This window comes from Harpia harpyja, chromosome Z (assembly GCF_026419915.1).
Source record: "Harpia harpyja isolate bHarHar1 chromosome Z, bHarHar1 primary haplotype, whole genome shotgun sequence".
Taxonomy (NCBI): domain Eukaryota; kingdom Metazoa; phylum Chordata; class Aves; order Accipitriformes; family Accipitridae; genus Harpia; species Harpia harpyja.
The window spans coordinates 97432317-97451441 of NC_068969.1; the positions used below are offsets into that span (position 1 = coordinate 97432317).

The 19125-nt window shown below is 42.8% G+C and overlaps 1 protein-coding gene across 4 annotated transcripts in view; it reads left to right on the forward strand.

Moving 5' to 3' along the window:
• The first annotated feature begins 1821 nt into the window (after positions 1 to 1821).
• Positions 1822 to 19125, forward strand: part of SLC38A9 (solute carrier family 38 member 9) — a 54355-nt gene continuing 37051 nt past the window's right edge. The window contains exons 1-3 of one of the 4 annotated variants that reach the window (XM_052778666.1): positions 1878 to 2013; positions 6694 to 6750; positions 11196 to 11347. In XM_052778666.1, coding sequence (XP_052634626.1) covers positions 11244 to 11347 — 104 coding nt within the window. In that variant the 5' untranslated portion in view covers positions 1878 to 2013; positions 6694 to 6750; positions 11196 to 11243. Of the gene's footprint in view, positions 2014 to 2513; positions 2596 to 6693; positions 6751 to 11195; positions 11348 to 19125 lie in introns of those variants that run through there. The other 3 variants (XM_052778668.1, XM_052778667.1, XM_052778669.1) reach the window with 3 other exon arrangements.

Here is a 19125-nt window from a genome sequence, read left to right on the forward strand (position 1 = left end):
TAAACATCACATTCCTCCCAGAGAAGGACTCTAGATGCTGACAACTTGCCATAACTTCCCTTCCTCTCACCACCACCCAAGAATGAAACCACCAACCTCAGGACCCAGAGCAGCAGCAGAAGGGTGAGCATAACACCAGGAAAAGGGGTAGAAAGTAAGCACATGTATAAAGAATTTTCTTCTTTCTTTTTGTGTAACTGAGCTGGACCAATAATGATTAGACTCTTAGGGTTTCAGTTACACTAATAAAAATTCTTGGCTTTACTTAAATATAAGGTGTGCTTTTTCTTTGCCCACAAACAAGATTTTGAGTGTGACGCAGTTTCTACATCTTAAATGCCATCCTGATGTATTATGAGTATTTTTCAGAAAGAAAGCTGGAGTAATCTCTAACGAAATGCAAAACCAGCTAAGTTTGTTAGCCACATGACCATGCCTCTGCAGTGATGGGGCAAGTTACTTGTTCATCTACTATAATGTTCTATAATGCCTCAATTTTATGAATTTGTGCATGATACAATTATCTTACACCTGCAAGTACAGAGCAAAGTATACCTTAAAGCTAAATCAAAAGAAGATTCAACATAGTGTGAGGTGGAAATTTTTTAAAGAGCTGGGTTTAATACCCTCTTTGTCTTACAGATGTACCAAGAGGTCCTAAATGAATTTAGGCTCCCATTTTTATAGACAGTGCCCAGGCATGTAGGAAGGGACACTCTTTGCCCAGAAGGTAATGTGTCATCAGAATAGAAAGCCACAGCACAAAGGACACACACAGGACTGTGACTGAACACCCTTTTGTGACATCAGCTGTTGGCAGCAGTTTTCACAAGGGAGCGGGAGGAATCTCTACACTTCTGTTTGGCTCGCTTGCAGTTCTTACAATATAACATTTTCCCTAAGCATAATTCGAAGACTGTAGTTGGTGACCAAGAATGCAATGAAGTACAGGTCATCTATCTGCTGTAGTAGTAACTATGTAAGTCTTTCATAGCATAGGACACAGAGGACAGGCTCGCAAGAGCAAGACGAGATGCATGCATGCTGAAATGAGGTCTTCACAGATCTCTACTTTTGCAGGTTTTAGTTTAATTCACTTTCATAGCACCAGCATGTGGTGTCAGCATTGCATTTCAAATACTTGTGGTGGCAGGGGGACAGAATTCCTGACTCGTCAACCAAAATCTTCAGATGTCCAAGAGCCACCACGTACACTTGGATTCTAAGAGGAGGGGCTCAGAGGCAAACGGTGGTGGTGAATTTGCTGGGCTACACAGAAGGAAGAGTTTTGGTCCGACTGAGCTTGTACACAGCTGAATTGCAGGTTGATGGGTGGTGTTCGCCTCTGCTGCCTCATTTCCTCCCGCAGTCTGAAAATTCAATTACACAGCAGTTTTACTTGCAGGAGCAGTCCCGCCGCTAGCCACACAATCTGGCTTGGGCTGCGCTTGCACAGACAGTACAGACTGGGAGTTGTGTCTCGCTTGTTGCGTAACGTTGTTCTCACATGGGGAAGCTATCTCTGTATCTCTGCTGTCTTCCTTGCATGCGCTTCAGCCATTTTCCCAAGCATGACCTATAGGTATCCCTAGAATTTTTACTTCAGCCAGGGTTTCGGTGATGAAAAGGACATGCTCCCAGCTTAACTGGGACCAAAAAAAAAACCCCTCTAGGATTAAAAACGGTGAACTTGTAAACTCCACTGGCTGGCTGACTGTCTCCGCTCCGCTGACCCCCCCCCCGTTTCCTCAGCAAGTGTCGCACACCGCCCTGAGCCGGTCAGGGCCGGGGGCGCACGGTACGTCACTGCCCAGGGGCGGTGCTTGGCCAGTCACGTGGGGCCAGCGTGGTTTGTTTTGGCGAGCGTTAGGTCTCCGCTTTGACAACTCACGGAGTGCCAAAGCACGGAAGCGAATGGGTGCGCTGCCTTTTTTTTTGTTTGTTTGTTTTTTTAACAGAGGCACCTCATCCACCGTCACCAGCAAACGCAAGTCTTTTCTTCGCGGCTGTTTGGTAAGTGCTCGTCCGTGCCGCGACGGCCTCACTCGGCAGCTTGCCCGGGCGCGGAGCCCGGTGCGCCGCAGCACTCGTCCTTCGCGGCGGCGAGGCCCCGGCGCCTGAAGAGCGGCGCACCTGACTGCCCAGCCGGAGGCATCCCTTACAAAGGAACGGCGGGGCAGGCGGGAGCGCCCACCAACGGCCGCGGCGTCGCCTGCGCTGGGCCGAGCCGGCAGGCTCGGCAGAGCTACGCCTAGCCTCCCGCGTTCGGTGCACCACGGGCAGTCATCCCCCGAGCCCCAGCCCGGCGCAGGCCTGGCAGCAGCCGACGGCGGGAAGCGCCCCGGCGCGCTGAGCCCCGCCCCGCCGGCCTCGCGCCGCGCACGGCTCCCTGGGAAGCGTAGTCCTGCGCTCGCAGCGCCCGGGACGGCTTCCTCGGCGGAGCCGCCCTCGGGGACTACGCGGCCCGCCACGCCCGGGAGCTGGGGGCCGCCGGGAGCCTCCCGCCCCCGAACAGGCCCCGGCCCCGGCCCCAGCCCCGACCCCGGCCGTTTCCTGTTGCCGCCGCGGAGCGAAGCGGTGCCGCCGCCGCCGCAGGTAGAGGAGTCGCGTCTCTTTGTGCGGCGCCTGCTGGCAGCGCCCTCGGGCCTGGCCGGGGCGCGGGGCGGGAAGGGCGGCTCAGCGGGGGCGCGCCTCGGGGCGGCGGGGAGCTCCACGAACGCGGGGCGGCGGCTGTCGCTGCCTCGGCCGCTCTGGCCGGAGCCGCGCCTGCCGTCCGGCTTGCTCGGCCCCCTGAGAGGGGCGGCGGGCGGGCGAGCGGGCCGGCCGAGCCGGGGCGCTGCCTCCCTTCGGGGCGGGCCGCCCCCCTCCGCTCCGCTCCGCCGCGGGGGCGGGCTCGGGCTCCGAGGCGCCCTGCCAGCCGCCGAGGGCGCCGGCTCCGCGGGGAGGAGGGGGGCCGGGGTGGGAGCGGCTCGGCCCGCAGAAAGTGACCCGCGGCGGCGGCGCCTCGTCCGGTTCGAGCGTAACGTGTTACGTGGGAAAACGAACAAAACGTCAGAGCGTTGTTTGGCGCACAGAGGCGGCATGAAAGCTTTTCGGGCGATCCGTAACTGAGGGAAAAGCTCACATCGGTTTTGACGGGCCTGTGGACCCATTAACCTAAAAAAAAAAAGTGTTAAAAATATAAGTTAATCCCTAGGGTGATAACTTTATCTTCTTGTAAGTATTTCTTTACAGTCTCCACAAAAAAAAAAATCTTTATACAAATAATAGAAGCTTTATCTGTTGAAGACAAATCAAATTAATGTTCCATTTCTTCTTAATTTTACTTAGACATATCATCTGGCAGCAACCACATACCCATTGGTTCAGTCTGAGGTACACTGAAGCTCAACAGTGGTTCAGCTTGTGTATTGAAGAGTCTTTTTTTTCCCCCAAAGTTACTAGCTTGAATTTAGTAGTTTACATTGCTTATACAATTTAAATCATCTTCACCCAATACAGTTGTAGGACAGTGTGGACAAGCTAACCAGTGGCAAGCTGACTCAGTTTTAAGGAGGTCTGAACGTATGCTACTACTCTTAGGACCGGTATAGTATTCTCCAGTCCTTTCTGATGGAGGACTCACTGCCCCAAAAGAGGAACCAAGGAACTCCGCTTTGAAGTTCTTGTCTTTCAGTGTAGACCCTGCTTATTTCTCACAATTTTTACACGCACAGCCTGCAGTTTACTTGAGATTTATGCCTTGAGCTTTATTCATCCATTCACCTGCTCAAAATTTAACAGAGGACGAGGTCCCACCAAGTAGTGCTTTCAAAAATAATTTTGCTTATTTGAACTAAACACTTTCATTAGTGGATTCTTGTATTTAAACTGTGAGTATGAAGTGGGGTTTAAGGGAGTAGTGGCTTTAAATAAGAAATGAAGCAAGATGTGTCCACAGTTTAAATTGTCACGGTTTTATTTGTCTAACCTAATTGACTGGGAGCTATCCTCTTAAGAACCACTAGAAATCTCAAAACAAAGAAAGAACAGCTTTTGGTGGCAGAATTCCTACAAAATTATTTAAGACTGCAGTTGTAATTAGACAGGTTGGAAAGTAACAACTTAGAGGTGACTAAGTTCTGTGATTGTTTATTTTAAGGTCCATGACTTCCAAATTAAGAGTTCTGGCATCATCCGTGATGGCTGGTCCACAGGGTCTCCTTCTACCCGGGGAAATTGTTACCGAACCACTGCGAACGTCAGTGCAGCAACTTTAGCTTTAGTAACATGGAGCATAAACAGCTGTTGGAGCTCCAGCTGCTGTTTTCCCAACACCATGTCCAACTGCACTGGTAGCCGTGATGGCATGGTAGAGGCTGTGGTGGTCGTGGCCCTTCTCTGCCTTCCTCCCCCTGCCCTCTGTGGAATGTTCTTTGATAAATAGCAGTCCTACAAACCAGCTAAGCGCTGTCTGTGCTCATGGGATGACGGACTAACTGAACACAGTTTTGTTCCTGCTATGGGGTAAACCTGTTTGGTAACCCTCTTGCGTTGCCTGGGTTGTAATTGAATGATCTGTTGAGATGGGTGTCTCATCATACAGCATTGACACACGTTTGTAGCTGAGCCATAAACTCATCATTAGATTCACAGTGCAAGCAATTTGTAATACAGTTTTGTCATCCAATACAGAGAAGACCAGATCACAGCACAGCCACCAGGCTAGAACAAGGTTTTTAAATTTGCTGGGTCAGTATCTTCACTCTTTGAAGCTTTTGAGACTTTGTAAGGGGGGGGGGGGGCAGGCAGAGAGAGAACCTGAACCCAGGGAAAGCAGAAACTCCTAGGGGCAAACCAGTGAGGATTAATGAAGGTCTAGCCCAGTTTAGATTACCATCTGAAAGTCATGTGGAGTGTAGCCTGGACTGGGAAGAGTAACTTGCATACCCCTAGGTATTGCTTCACAGTTTGTGACCAGCAGCAGAAAACCTGGATTATTAAATTCTCATCCACTTGTTCCCTTTTACTGCCCTTCTGATATAGTACTTCAGATGTTTGTAGGAGAATTACAAATAGGACAAGAGGGCATACTACGTCAGCTTCACCCCAGGCAACCAGTGAAATTATATCCTGGAAAGAAAAGGGACGACAGGATTCAAAGTCTGTGCAGACTTTTCACCATTGAAGGATATCTTGACATTAATGGTGTTTGAATATGTAGGTGATTAGATACTAATGGTGGTTAGGACTGTATTGATAGCATATGATTGGAAAAAGTAATTGCTGTTTAAAGCCCTTACACAGAAGAGAATCCCAAACTTATTTTAGCATGCTGACAGTTTGGACAGACTTTTTATGTCTGGAAGAGTATTTCAAAATTTCCTTCTAGATGTAGCCATTTCTTCATAAGTGAAAGGTGGACAACTGAGCATGCTTTAGTGTCAACATTGCTCCAGATTTGTGGGGGGTTTGGTACTACAAAGGTATGTCCAGAGCGTATTTCCTTTATAATAGCTGTTGTGGCAGATCTACCTTTTAATCTTAATAACTATGCTAGATACAGCCATAAAAGTTTAGGGAGGTGTTTTCAACAGCACTGAATGCTGACTTTCATGGGGGTAGCAAAGCCAGAGTATTCCCTCCTGGAGTCAAATGCTTGGAGGAGTACATAGCAGGTATTGGTTATGTGATAGATTAGGAGTTTTGCAAGCAAAACCAAACACTTTCCTCGTCAAAGCTGAGTTACAAAGGAAAAGAAATATGGGTGCAGAGAAAACATTCTTACAGCCTTTTCCCCTCAGCAGCAATACGGCATGCTGCAGGGGAAAACATAAAATTTCTTCCTTTGTTCCTGCCTTAAGATTTTAGTTGTGGGAGAATGCAGTTAGCAGTCTCTCTGATCTTCATCTTTGCTGTCACTAGTAGAAATTAGGAGACACATGATGGTTGTGGCAGAGGAAGACAGAAAGCAGGTCCCTGCAGGTAAAAAAAGAGAACTTGCAGAAGAGTAGAATAGTGACAAGCAAATGGCAGAGGACCTAGAGAGACAAGAAGGATTTTTAGAGAAGAATATAGGGTGCAATATATTGAGGAGAAAATCACTATTTCTCATTCATTACCAAATACGTTACAAAGCAAACCCGGTACCTGTGCACAGAAAATTAAACACAGAAACCTGTGTTTAAAAGGACAGAGGTTGCAAAGTTGAAGTATTCAAAGGTTGGAGTATTAAACTTATCTAAGTTTAATGAAAATTAAAATTGCCTAGTCAATCTTACCTCATCTTGGTACATATGAATTATGATATTGTTTAGAAATACTTAGTTATCAGATCATTGTTTTTCTCAGGCTGGACAGTTCTTAGAATAGGGAATGTTTTATTAGAGCAGCAAAGTGATAGTGTTCAGTTCACTTTTGCATGAGACAGATGTACCTTATTTGCTGCTTAAAAATCTGTAACTGCTCCTCTTGGACATTTTTTGCAGTGCTTAGTATGAATCACAGCTAAGTTTTACTTAAAAGTTAATTTCTCTTCACAATGTATCTATGAGCTAAGGCGAGTATTGGTATTATCCTTATTCTAAGGACAGGGAATAAAACACAGGGAAAAATCCACTAATTTTGAATGCTCAGTTTGAGAGTCACTTGGTTGCTTTCAAAATATTTAACATCATTCGGTGGTCACAGCACAAATGCTCTTTTGTTTTGCAGTGTTACATGACGAAGGTTCTGAGCAGAAGGAAAAAAACAAGGAACATACTGTCGGAGGTAGGTGGTCCTTCAGGCTGTGGTTTTAGTTACACTTCTAGCAGTATTGCCTTCTTTCTTCCACAAACCATACCCGTGTCTCTTCGAATGGACAGTGAAACTGCTGGCTCTGGAGAACTACAACCCAGACAACCCCAGACAAGACCCAAAACAATTATCTTCCTCTTTAGATTTATTTTTTTAGCCAGATCTATTCCCCAGTCCTGTTCTTTCCACCAGGACAAGAAAGAAGACAAATAGCTGTGCCACCACAAATAGGGGGAGGAAAGCCTGTGAGGATGAGCAACAGGGAACAGTGATGCTTTTGTAACTCATAGTACTGCTGAAGACAAAGTACCATGAATTCATACCACCAACTCCAGATACACTACAGCTAGCAGGAACCTGTTTCCCACTTGCAGTAAAATCCGATTTGACAGCAAATGAGTCGGATATCTTTAAAAGAGCCTTCTCCATTTCCAAGCAGCCATACGTTAATTCCCAGAGATCCATAGTAATTCTCTGAATGCAACAGTGGCCTCATGGAAACTGTAAGCACAGTGTATCATGAAATATAGAAACAGAATGAGGTTTGTCAAGCAACTTTGATTTTTGATATGAATTCTTTGTGTTGGACATCCCCGTCCTAATTACAGGCTTTTTTAAGACCGTATAGCAAATACTGCATGTCATATCACAGGTTTTTAAGAAGAAACCTCTGGAATGAGGTGAGCATAGATCAGATACCCGGTATAAAAAAATCTTTAGGTAACTAGGACACTAGGAAAGTAAGCAGTTGAGAAGAGGTTATTGTAATGGAAACTGTCAGGCAGTAAGTTCAGATGGCACAACTGGCTCCATCCCATGTATTAAAAATGTTTATTGAGAGTGCAGTCCAGCCAGAAGTGGTAGAAATTAGATAAAAGAGAGGTTAATCAGGTTCATTCTTCTTCATTTTGCTCTTCTGCTTACAATTGTCTTTTAAGCTGTACTGGCTCTAGCTGCAGACTTTACATGTGATAGCTGCATCTATTTGTAATCAATTTGCTGGTCATAAGCTTCACCTACCTGTTCTCAACAATAAGCACTTAAAAAATACGCTGTCTTTGCCAATCCAGCTTTTAACTAGACCCTACAGAGTCAGTAAGCAGCAATTCCATAAGCCCCAAATCACACTGTCAAGCCAAACTTGTTTTGTATGCTATGTTTTGGAAGGATTATTTTTCTTTATGGAATACTATAAAGTGTTCTGAGTTCTTTATTTATAGCCACAGTGCAGAGAAAATCAAACTGGTGATCAATGTTGTCTGCATTTGTCAGATTGAATTGTAAAGCACAAATACATTATTTACAACAGCTTTTAAGGAATGGATGTATTCAAAGCAGTATCTTAAATTAGCATGTCGTGTCTGCTTTATCTGCACCGTAAACTGGGGCCTGTGGAAGGAAGGGATCTCAGTACCACGGTCTTCTGGAAAGTTCTGGCTAAAAACACTTCTGAGTATTTGGGATTTGAATTTATTTCAAATTTCAGTTCAGTCATTAGGAATTTAAATTTTCATCTGCATTTTTATGACTAAATCCAAAGTGTGATTTAAACTCGGAAGAGATTTGCAAAATGCAGAACAAGTGAGGGATCTGTATCTGAGGTGTATCTGTTCAGAAAAAGCATGCAGGATGTTAAGGTGAAAAAGAGAAAAGAATGGAATAAAAGAAGATAATACCACATTACCAGTCTTCTACCCAAGACCACTGGTGAGGTCTTAGAAAGAAAGAGGCTGTAGAATCTAGAGGTGACAATTAAAAGCAAAAAATAAAAGTACATGAAGGCTGGTGTTTTCAGGGGTGGTCAGAGGCATGCAAAAAGTATTCTGTAATGGGAATGGCAGAGGAGTAGGTGGATATCTGTAGCAGTGCATGAAATCTTTGGGGTCTTTGGGTTTGTTTCAGAAGTATTTAGCTGCTGAAGGAAGTTGGTGTGCACTGGGGTGAATTTAACAGTGGAGTGTGCAGGGAATCAGTAGGGAGGAAGGAGGTGACCTAGAGCTGTAGAAAAATAAGGGAAATCAATAGGAAAGAAGTGAACAAGAGGAGAACTATAAATGGGGTTTGGAAGGGAACAGAGTGCCACATGAAATAAAAGTATTGCTGTGAACTAAGAAATCTCATTGTAAGCAGTGCTCAGTAAAGGCAGGTTTGGAAAGCAATTTTGGCAGTGTGTAGGAGAGACAGAAAATAGAGAGGAAATGAGCAGGAATTTGTAAGCTGAGCATCACCAGAGGAGCTGAGAAGGATGAGAGAATGTAAGACATTCAGTTGAGGCCAAAGAACCAGCAGCAATAATGTGGAAGACAAGGATTTTAGGGCAAAGAATCTGAGCTGATGGTTTATAGAAGGGCTAGAGTGGCAGAAGAGAGGAAGCAGTAAGTTAAAGTAGGTAAGAGAAGCCCCATCTAGGAAAGGCTCTGGAAAGAGGAGAGGAAAAAGCTTTAGAGAGTGTGACAGCAAAAATGAAGTGCAAGAGAAAGAGGATGCTATCAGGGAGTGCAAATAAGGCTCTTAAGATTGCCTGGGTTATTATCAATGATCGCTTGTTATGTCCTCTCAAAGAGCTAAAATGATCAAGAGAAAATCATGCCTTTAAACTCATAATCATGCCTCAGTAACTTTGTTCAAATCTCGTCATGGATGGCGAAACTAGGAGGAGACTGGCAGCACTGCCAGATGAAATGGCTTCACCCATGCACTATCGCCACTTTGCACAAGCATGCAAGTGTGTGCAGCCAGACAACAAGCCCCAAGCTTTGGATTTAAAGCAAGGGAAAGAATGGTTAATTTTCATCTCAATCAGTCTTCCCAGTCCCGTTTAGTGTGGGATCACACAAATGCCCTTGAGCTGTCAAGGGCAGGACTAGTGCTTTCAGTAGCATTTCCATGAACTGGAGCCTCCAGTGGTCCCCTCCCCTGGAGAGCAGAGAGCTATTACCTGTGCACAGCACACCAGGGGCGGGGAGGGAGAGGGGGAGCGGGTCCCTGTCATCTAAAACGCACTTCCTCGGCAGGTTGAGCCAGACTTAGTGCTTCTGCAGTCCCAGCCATGTGCTCCTTCAGTGTTTTCCCACTCCTCCTTTAGCAATTGTTTGAACCCCAGAGAGTCAACATGGTTGAAAACTGCTAACTTTCCTTCCTTTTTCATCCTCTCCTTCAGATTCTTTGGGGTTTTTTTGCCTGAGGTGGGATGAGCTAATGAGAGAGGATTGGCAGCATACAGCTAGGAAGGGATAGAAGGAGCGCCTAACTTAGGTTGATGTCGTTTTGGGGATTGGGCCTTGACAGTGTATTTCCCTGAGGATACAGGAGGATGATACACACCTCATTCTTCTTATCTTACCTTCCTCCATCACCACCCCAGGTTTCAAACATCCAGTGCTGTTCTTCCTTATCTTGTGCCAGCTCTGGTTCTCATCTGTCTTTCCATCAGCCTGTCTAACATTCTAAAGCATCAGGAAACAGTTCCACTGAAAGAGCAGATACTTCTACCATGTGTTTGAAGAAGTAGTCCTGGCTGAGGAATTCTTCAAGAGGTAGCAGGGATGAGAGCTGTTAAAGCCGTTACATTTGTTCAGCTGCACACGAGATCACAGCAAGTCCCATGTGAGGACTAACTCAGTCTAAGTGGAAATCCATAATCTTAAAAGCGATCTGCTTCCCATTGTTTGGCCAGGAGTGCTCTGAATGCATATAATACATTATTATTAATGTGTTATTAAACCATTTGTTGCCTTTAATTCAAAGAGCCTGGACACAGTAGACTGCAATAATCTGATCTTTATTCTGGGAAATATACTGGAAAACTGCATATGTGCCTGCTGCAAAGTTTGAAGTAATTTAGTGAAACAATAGTCTCTAATAACTGATAAATTGTTCTCAGCTGTGCTGTTACAAATTGGAAAGACAGCTCCTTTAAAAATCACACTGGTCTTACAGTGGAGCAGTAAGAAAAGGAGTCCCATGCTTTGAAAGCAGGAAGGTAAGACCTATGTATGAATATATTTCATGTTAATTTGCACACAGTGGACTCGATTCTTAGCTGTGGTAGCTCAAAGGAAATTCGGATTCCTAGCCTTACTTTTTACAAACCTATTTCAGTCCCAATATAAGCAACAGCATCCGTCATATTCCTTTAATTTATATTGCCTCTTGCAGTGCTAAAAGAGATTCAGAGCACAATTGTACATTGAGCACTTTACTTAAATGGATAGTGCGTTGTAAAAAATACTGTCCCCGCTGTACTTGCCCTGTGATGTTTGTGTTATGGAATGAGAACTACCAAGTGGCAAATTGAAGGGATTTTCTGGTGCTTTTCATTCCAGGAGCTTCTGAAGCTGCGGGACTCTGCCAATGTTAAATTCGTAGCAGGGACACAGTTTTACTTACCTGCAGTTGCCTTGTTTCCTTTTTTTTAGGTCAGAATAACTGACAGAATCTAGAAGGAGGTGGCACATTCACCAAATATGGAAGAGGATATCAAACCTCTCTTGATTCCTGTCGGAGGCGATGAAAGCAATTATGGAATCATGAATATACAGTTTAATCCAGAAGACTTTAAGTGCAAAAGGTATGAGGAAGGCCGAACCTACAGAATGATTATATAGCAATTAGTTGTTTAATCTTTGCTTTTAGTGACAGAATCCTACAAAGACAGAAGACTAACATTTGGAAACCAGGATCTGAGTACAAACAGTTCCTACTTTGTCTCTATATGATATTATTTCCAAGCACCAGGTGAACAGATGTTCGTATTGTGTTTTGTTTATAAGGATAAGACTCTTCTATTGACATCACTTCAGAGTGAGTGCTCTAATAAGAACTTGGCGTGTGGCTTTTAAAGTGCTCTTCAGACATGGAATATCATGTGTGTACTGAGGTGTGATGGTTTTTATTTAGCGCAACAAACTGAAATGTTGAGACTATGCAAGAAGGCTTGCCAGATGGTGTAGATAAATGGCTGTCAGTATGTGTAAGTGGCTCTGTATGCATTCTGCAAGTGATGCTGGAAAAATACATTATTTGCTAGTACTGAGGGAATTGAGCAACCTTTACTGCCTTTAAGAAAAAAAGGTAGTATTTTTTGAGATTGAGCAAATAGGAAAAATTCATCAGCCCAGCCTTTTGCCATGCCTGTGAAAATAATACATATCTAGCTAAGTGGTTATTTTGCATGTTTTCTTAGAGTTTAACAGTTCTGTTCCCCCAAGGAGGTTGGAGTGGGAGACTTACTCTGCTGTTGCAGATTTTTGTGAGCTGGTCATGGAATGAAATCGGAGATTGGAGAGGGCACTGCCTTTCTGATGCTAGCTGGAGGCACCTGCTCTGCATTTGTAGACGAAGGAATAGCCCCATGGTACCTCTTGGACCCTGTTTAAGGTTCTCATTTTTCCCTTTGCATCCAGCTTCATATTTCAGTAGAGCAGTTTTCCTGAAGGAACTGAAGATGGCACTGTTGTATACAAAATCCTCTTGTTGGGGCCCACTTCAGCAAAAAAAATGTTCTTGATAATAGCATTTTGCTGCTGTCTCAGTCTGCAGCTTTGGAAAGCCACGAAAGCCTACTTAAACCTTAGCCAGGGGCTAAGCAATCTCTCTTTTTCTCTGGGAGCAAAGGCAGGAAGATAAGGGTCTGAGTGAGCCCGGGGGAACAAACGGAGCACAGGTATAGGAGCATACAGAATTGTGTGTATAAAGGTTAGGAAAGGGTAGAGTACTTTCAGGTGGGAAAAGGAAATGTGCAAAATGAATATGAATTCTTGCTTTATCTTCTTTCTGAGGAGTGTCTGAGCTGCTCAGGGCCCTCCTGGCATAAGGCAACTGCTAATTTATATGGCTTTTAGGAGATCCTTGTGTTGGAGGACGTATGTTTTCTGTTTGAGAAGCAATGGGTTTCAGGTGGCGTGGTGATGCAGTAGCAACGAGAGAAGTTTACACCTTGGTGATATATCAAAATGTCAAGATCTGCTTTTCAAAACTGAGGTTAGGTATTGTTTCCTCATTGTGTGTTCTTTTTTTCTTGTGATTTCATAAGTTTGGAGACTCAGCTTCATAAGAGGTCATATAGCATGTGGCATTTGGTTCCCGCCCCAAAAGCAGAAGCGTGTACTTGGATTGTGTTCCCACCTCCACAACCTCCAGCTTTGCAGATCCATCCACTTTGTCCTTACTGCTCATTCCCTGACTTCATTCTCCCATTTTCTACAACTTAGTCTTTTGCCTTCCAAGCATGCAGAGGCACAAAGATGAAGGGCATGAGCGCTGGGATAACAGGAAGTCCTGGAAATCAACGTTGAACTCCATGTGTGTGTATTAGAAGAGGCAGCCGCAGTCTTTAGAAGAAGGAATGAGGAAGAACAGGCCATCAGGGTCTGTGTCCGTTGTGGTCAGAACAGTGGGCGGGTTGAAGGGCTTCTTCATTAGAGCTTTAGGGAGTAGCAGGTCCAGGGAGAGAGGTTTCTCATGCATAAAAGTACCAAACAGTGCAAGTGCAATAGTACCTGATTTGCTCTGCTTAGTTTGCTCCTTTTTTTAACTCACTATTCAGAAACCTGATCAGACGTTGGTGGGTGGTCATTTTGCTTTGATTGCGATAGCTCTTGAAGTGTTTTGTGTGATTTGCTTATAATTGCTGTTTGTCTGTCTTAGTGCTGTTCTGTTCTTTTGTTTGGGTTGTTTGAGATTTGACGGCATTTACATAGTTATTTGGTTTTCTTAACAGCTTGGAGGATTGAGGATTTTTGAAAGGCGTGCTTTTTAGTGTTTACATAAGCACAATAAGATAATTGTTTTTTAGAATTGTAAATTATTTTGTCTAGTATTCTTTTGCTAATTTGGGGAAAATATAAAGCCACTTTTAATCCTTTTAAAGAGGATGTTATTGTTCCTCTGCAGAGACCTGAATTACACCGTATCAGGTGTGTTTTGCCCATTTTGTAGGTCCCTTGAAAAACTAGAATGTCATTGATGCAATGGCTTATTGATGATTATTGTATGCAAGAGAAGGAGTTTCTTTTTTTTCTTCTGACTGCTCTTTAAATCTACTTTTTGTCAACAGATACTGCAATTGTCTTCAGGAATACTTGAACCTTCAGAGAAACAAATGATGTTTTGTGTTGGTTGTTTTGCACATGAAAAAACTGGGCAATGCCCCCTGCTAAAGGGGGGGTCAAACCTTCCTTTTTCTATTCTTTTTGAAGTCCCTTAGTGTTCTCACACGATGTTGAAGAGATCAGCAGGTGAAGTTAAACAGTTATAAATTAAACAGTGTCTGTAGAGGAGAGTCAGAGAAGCCTTTTTCATGCAAAAGTGGTTGGTTCCCTTTTATTTTCAAAGTTCATTTAACTTGCAAAATGGTAGACAATGGTCAGGACTTACCTGTGCAAAACTACCATTTCTGCATTCATTATGCTTTTATAGCTCCACACCCCTGTGGTCTTTTTACTCCATTGCCTGCTTTTCATTTTCCTGTGTTGCTAACATTTTTACTAATTCCTAATATTACTACTTCCTAACTGGGAAGAATTAGAACCTTCTTAATTAAGAACCTTCATACTTCTTTGTAAAAGAAGAGTAAAATAGCTTTGCCTTTGACACAGAAGAGGGAACAGTGCTTGAAATGTGGTATGGTAAAGCTTGTGATTCTTTATTTGCTAAAATGTGTATTCCATGAGCAACACAGGTGGCTTAGTATTGTGCTCTGAAAGGTTATTTTGGTTCTGCATCCAGCATTTTAAGATACTTGCATGGTCATGCTGTAATCATTATAATGACAATGGTGATATGAATGTGGAAGAAGTTTGAGTAAAATGTATTGCCAAGAGAATAAAAGAATAAAAGTCTTATAGGATAAACTATAAGTGTACTGTTTACAATGCTTAAGTAAATTCAGACAGCTTAGGAAGTAAAAATCAAGTCAGTCGTGGAATTCTTTGGAACAGGTTTCCTTAAGAGAAGCACACTGACATCTGTAATGTTCCTATGCAGATAGACAGTTCCTGATTAAGAAATAGCAACTGATGAGTATAGTTGTCGTCTTATTACTTTTTCTCCTTACTTTAATTTCCATGATAGTGAATCAGTTTTACTCCTTAGTTTCTCCTGTGCCATGTACAGCATTCCTATAATAATTTGGTGACTCAGTAAAACAATAAAGCCATAGGAATTTACTAGTTTTATTTCTGTGTAATAATCCTATTGCATCCCTGAAAAGTAACTGATTGATGTCGGGTGTCAAAGAAAGCTGTGCAGTAAGCTAAAGTGGCTCCTTGTGGTCTTTTTGGAGGAGAGGAAACAAATTGTTAAGCATTCTGTAAAGAAGGTTTTCTCGTATTTATTTAAATATGAAAAGTTTGTCTGATGTGAAGTCATTAATACCATCATGTAAAGCCAAAAGAGGCACTGACACAAAAAATTGCATTATATTGTAACAGCTCAAAACTCAGAACACTACTTTTGATCACATGTCCAGAACCAGTTGTTTGCTGTTTAAAAATATTTCCGCAAAGGTACTTGGAAAACAGTATTATTTAGTTTAAAACTTCTTGAGGTAAGTATTTGTCATACTGCTTCATTGCTCTGCAAGATGTGGTACATTGCTGAAAATACCCAGAAAAAAGATGTAGCACCCTTATGGATGCTAGCGGTTGCAAGATTGTATGTAGTTTGCCAAACAAATTTTCCTGTTGTGCTGTTCCCCCTAACCCTCCAAACCAGCACTTGAACTTTGCCTAGCACAGTATTTGGAAACAACTTTAATCATGAGCATCTCTTTTCATTTTCTTTGCTTGCAAAAATTGCTGCTGAAGTTCATAATGTGAGGAAGTTTGGACAGAAGCCCTCTTCTCTCTTTTCCTGGACCAGCACTAGAATTCTTATTAACTGTCCCTTTGTGTGAGTGAGAAATAACTAGCAGATGAGTGTAGCTGCAGGTTTTCTGGGAATGCCTTCTGAAGTACATCTGCAGGGTGTAGTGTATGGGGGGTGTGGACCTCCTGCATGAGATCTTGCATCTTGTCCATACTCATTGTGCTGTAGAAAACATCTGTGTTTTACTGGTGTGTTTGCCCTGGTAAAAAGAGCATTGTTTTTCAGGCTAGCTATTGAAATATAAATTGTAATTGTGTTTTTTTAGTATGGATATAATGAATTCATTTGGACACTATAGTCTATCTCAATGCGTGGAAATTGTCTGCGCTGTTTTGCATTGATAGTCACACCCTCCAGCCATGTAACCTCTCCCCTTCCCAGATCACATTGTCCCACATCCTTTTCATAATCATTTTGCCACGTGAGAGATATAATGTGATTGCCTGTATAAATCAGAAAGTTTTCTAGGAATCTGTTGCAGCTGCTGATGCTTGCATGTTACAGAGTGCTTGTCTGCCGGACTTAAGGTCCCTAAAGAGAGTTTTCCAAAATACACCCCAGATTATATCCTACTTGCTTTGTGCTTTGAAAATCTCAGTCTTTGGAAACTTCTTTGAGAGCTTCTCAGACTTCTGTCTGAGTATGCCCAACAACCAGTCTTTGATCTAGGTGTAGCTGGGGGCTGGGAAATGACCTTGATCCTAGACAGAGTGCTGCCCTCTCCTAGTGGAGATCAGGGAGGAAGGTTGCACCCCAGCCTGCCCACATAGCTTCCAAGTCAGACTGATGTTTCAAAGAGATCTCTAATAACTGTAAAACTGATGGGTGGACAGTCTATTTTAGCGTAGTTACTTGCTCAGTAAGACTAGCAGTGCAATGGTGCCCTAAGAAAAAGAAAATTAATTGTTGCTTTAGATAATTTTCATTCTCAACAGATGTGCACCAGAAGGGATCAAGAGGCGAAGTAGCCCAAGTACTGGCAGCATTAAACATGTGCAGCCCTCCAGGCAGGAAGCAGCAGCAACGGATACACAGAATTTCTTTGGGGTTGTTTAGTCTTTTTTTCCTCACGCATAGATTAGATTCTGGATCATACCCTTCTGTTTTGTGCTGAATTGCTTGTTCAATCCAGACTCTGTTCATAATATGAAGAAAATTAAATACCTTTCTGTAAAGAATTTCTTGCCTACATACAGATACATTTTTGCTATACCTGAAACTTTTTCTTGATATTTGTTTGGTCATTGACTAATAACACTGCTTTCCCCATAGGATAGGATGTTGTATTCATGTTTTCTGTTATTTTAATTTTAATATCATCCATGGCTTTAATTTGAATTGCTTTAAAAAATAATCTCCCACTGTCTTCCAGTCTGAAAGAATTTTCTTTGACATCAATGTCAGCAGTTGTTGAACACCATTTTGAAGGAAATCTTTGCCACAGATCTGCTCGCTTGGAAGCAAGTGTCTCAGTGTAATTTTTCGACAGTAGCAATAGAAGTTTATGGGGATGTACTAATAATATTAACTGGAGATGGGAAAAGAGGTAGTCCTCATGAAGCTCTTCACACTATGCAGCTCCTGTAAAATCAGGAAAACACATACTTTTCATGTTCTAAATATAATTTGTGTGTCAGTGATCCAAAAAGAAAACAACAGAGAGCTGACTGAAGGTGGGGAGGGATTAAACATATTACATTTCCTGTTTTCATAACTACAGTCTTTATTTTACAGGTCTTCTAATGAAATATTTTTTAGCAGTGTCCAATGATTGGATCAGCCCAATAAATTTTAAGCTAAAACAAGTGAAGTCCTTTAGAGCTGACAGTCCATGAGTATTTTTGTACGTTACGTACCTATGGAATTAGTTACCCCTGTGTGCCTCTGCCTTGAGTAATAAAGCTATTGCTTAAAATTTATTCCTGCTTAATTGCGGTATCTCTCTTAATTATTTATAAGAACACCACAGAAGTCCACACACAAGACGGGAATTTCCCCCTTCATGTCATAGACATGGAAAAAAAGAGTCAGTTGAGAATGCTTTAAAAATTGAAAATGTGTTCACTTTCATTTCATTGAGTGGGAAATGGCTTAGTAAGCCTAAGCCATTTTTTCCATGATGAAGGAAGATGCAAGAATTAATGAAGTCTAAGATGAAAGAATGAATTTGTGGAGAAGGAAGTTATTTTTCTCTGTTTTCCACTTCTGTCAGTTTTTATTAGTCCCATAAATACTCTTGCCTGCTGTGTCCCCTTAAGCACACAGGAATAAGGACCTACCTTCATGTCTTCCAAAGATATAACAACCAGCTTCAGAGCTGTATTCCTTTTCTTCCTTCCAGATGAAAGGTGGTGCCATGGTGCAAATGCTTAATGATTCACTGGGAAAGAGAATGGGACCTTTGTCACAGTATTGAGAGCTGGGGCAGGAGGGGTTGACCAAGTTCCTTTGTAGTCTGAGCCAGAAATGGGTATTGAAAAACAGTCAATTCAAATAGGCTCTGCTCATGTTACAGGAAAAATGGCATGGGTTTACTGCTGACCTAATTTCTGCTCTTGGTAGCCTGAAACTTGTTGGGATCTGTACTTTTGTGGGTTCTGGTTTGGGGCTAGTTGTTGTTTCTGAGTGATTTAAACATCAACCTGGAAGATGAAGATCAGAAAGCTGTTGAGATTGCTTTAGAAATTAAAAGCACTGGTGAAAGGGAAAAAACCCCAGAACCCTCTATCAAGGCTTACAGGCCACCAGTATCTCCTCTCTTGTGTGAGAAATTAGCCTGTCAGTGCTAGGAGTGAATGTCGCATTTAGGCAATAGTATAGTATGCCTATATGGAAGGAAATTACACTCAATTAAAAAAAAAATCTTGGCAATATCTTGCTTACATTGCATATCTCTGGTAGCGCCCCTTGCGAGAAGCTAGATTTGTGTTGTGTTGAAACTTTAGGAGCAGTTTTCATTCTGCTTGCTCTGTACCTATGTGTGTGTAGAGAAAACAAGGGGCATGTGGTGTGGCTGCTTTCTCCTTTAGTGGCTGTGACTGTGCCTGCAGTCTAACTTACCTGGGGAAGAGGTAAGGGAGACCACCTGTATTCTGTACATCTCTGTATGAGAGACGTAGGACTTCTGTTGCTGACAGTCCTGTTCTCTGTGATTACCCTAATTAAATCTGAAAGGAAGTCGTGAAGTAGCTCAGAACTGCGAGTGGGCATCTGTTGTTTCATGTTTTGTGACAAATTCCATTCCTGGTTGCATTGGCTTAAAAATAGTATGAGCACATGGACTTACTTGGGCTTGCTTCCTTCCCCATTAAACACAATTTCCTACAGTGTTTTGGGGTAGATTAGTAGTTCCTAGCCTTTTCATAGGTGGTCCTCATTACCACCACTCATTCCTCTCTGTCTTTTTTCTGCTTCTGCATTCTCACGCTTTCTGTTTCTACCTCTTTTCCTCATCAGTAGTTCTGGCAACACTGGTTATAA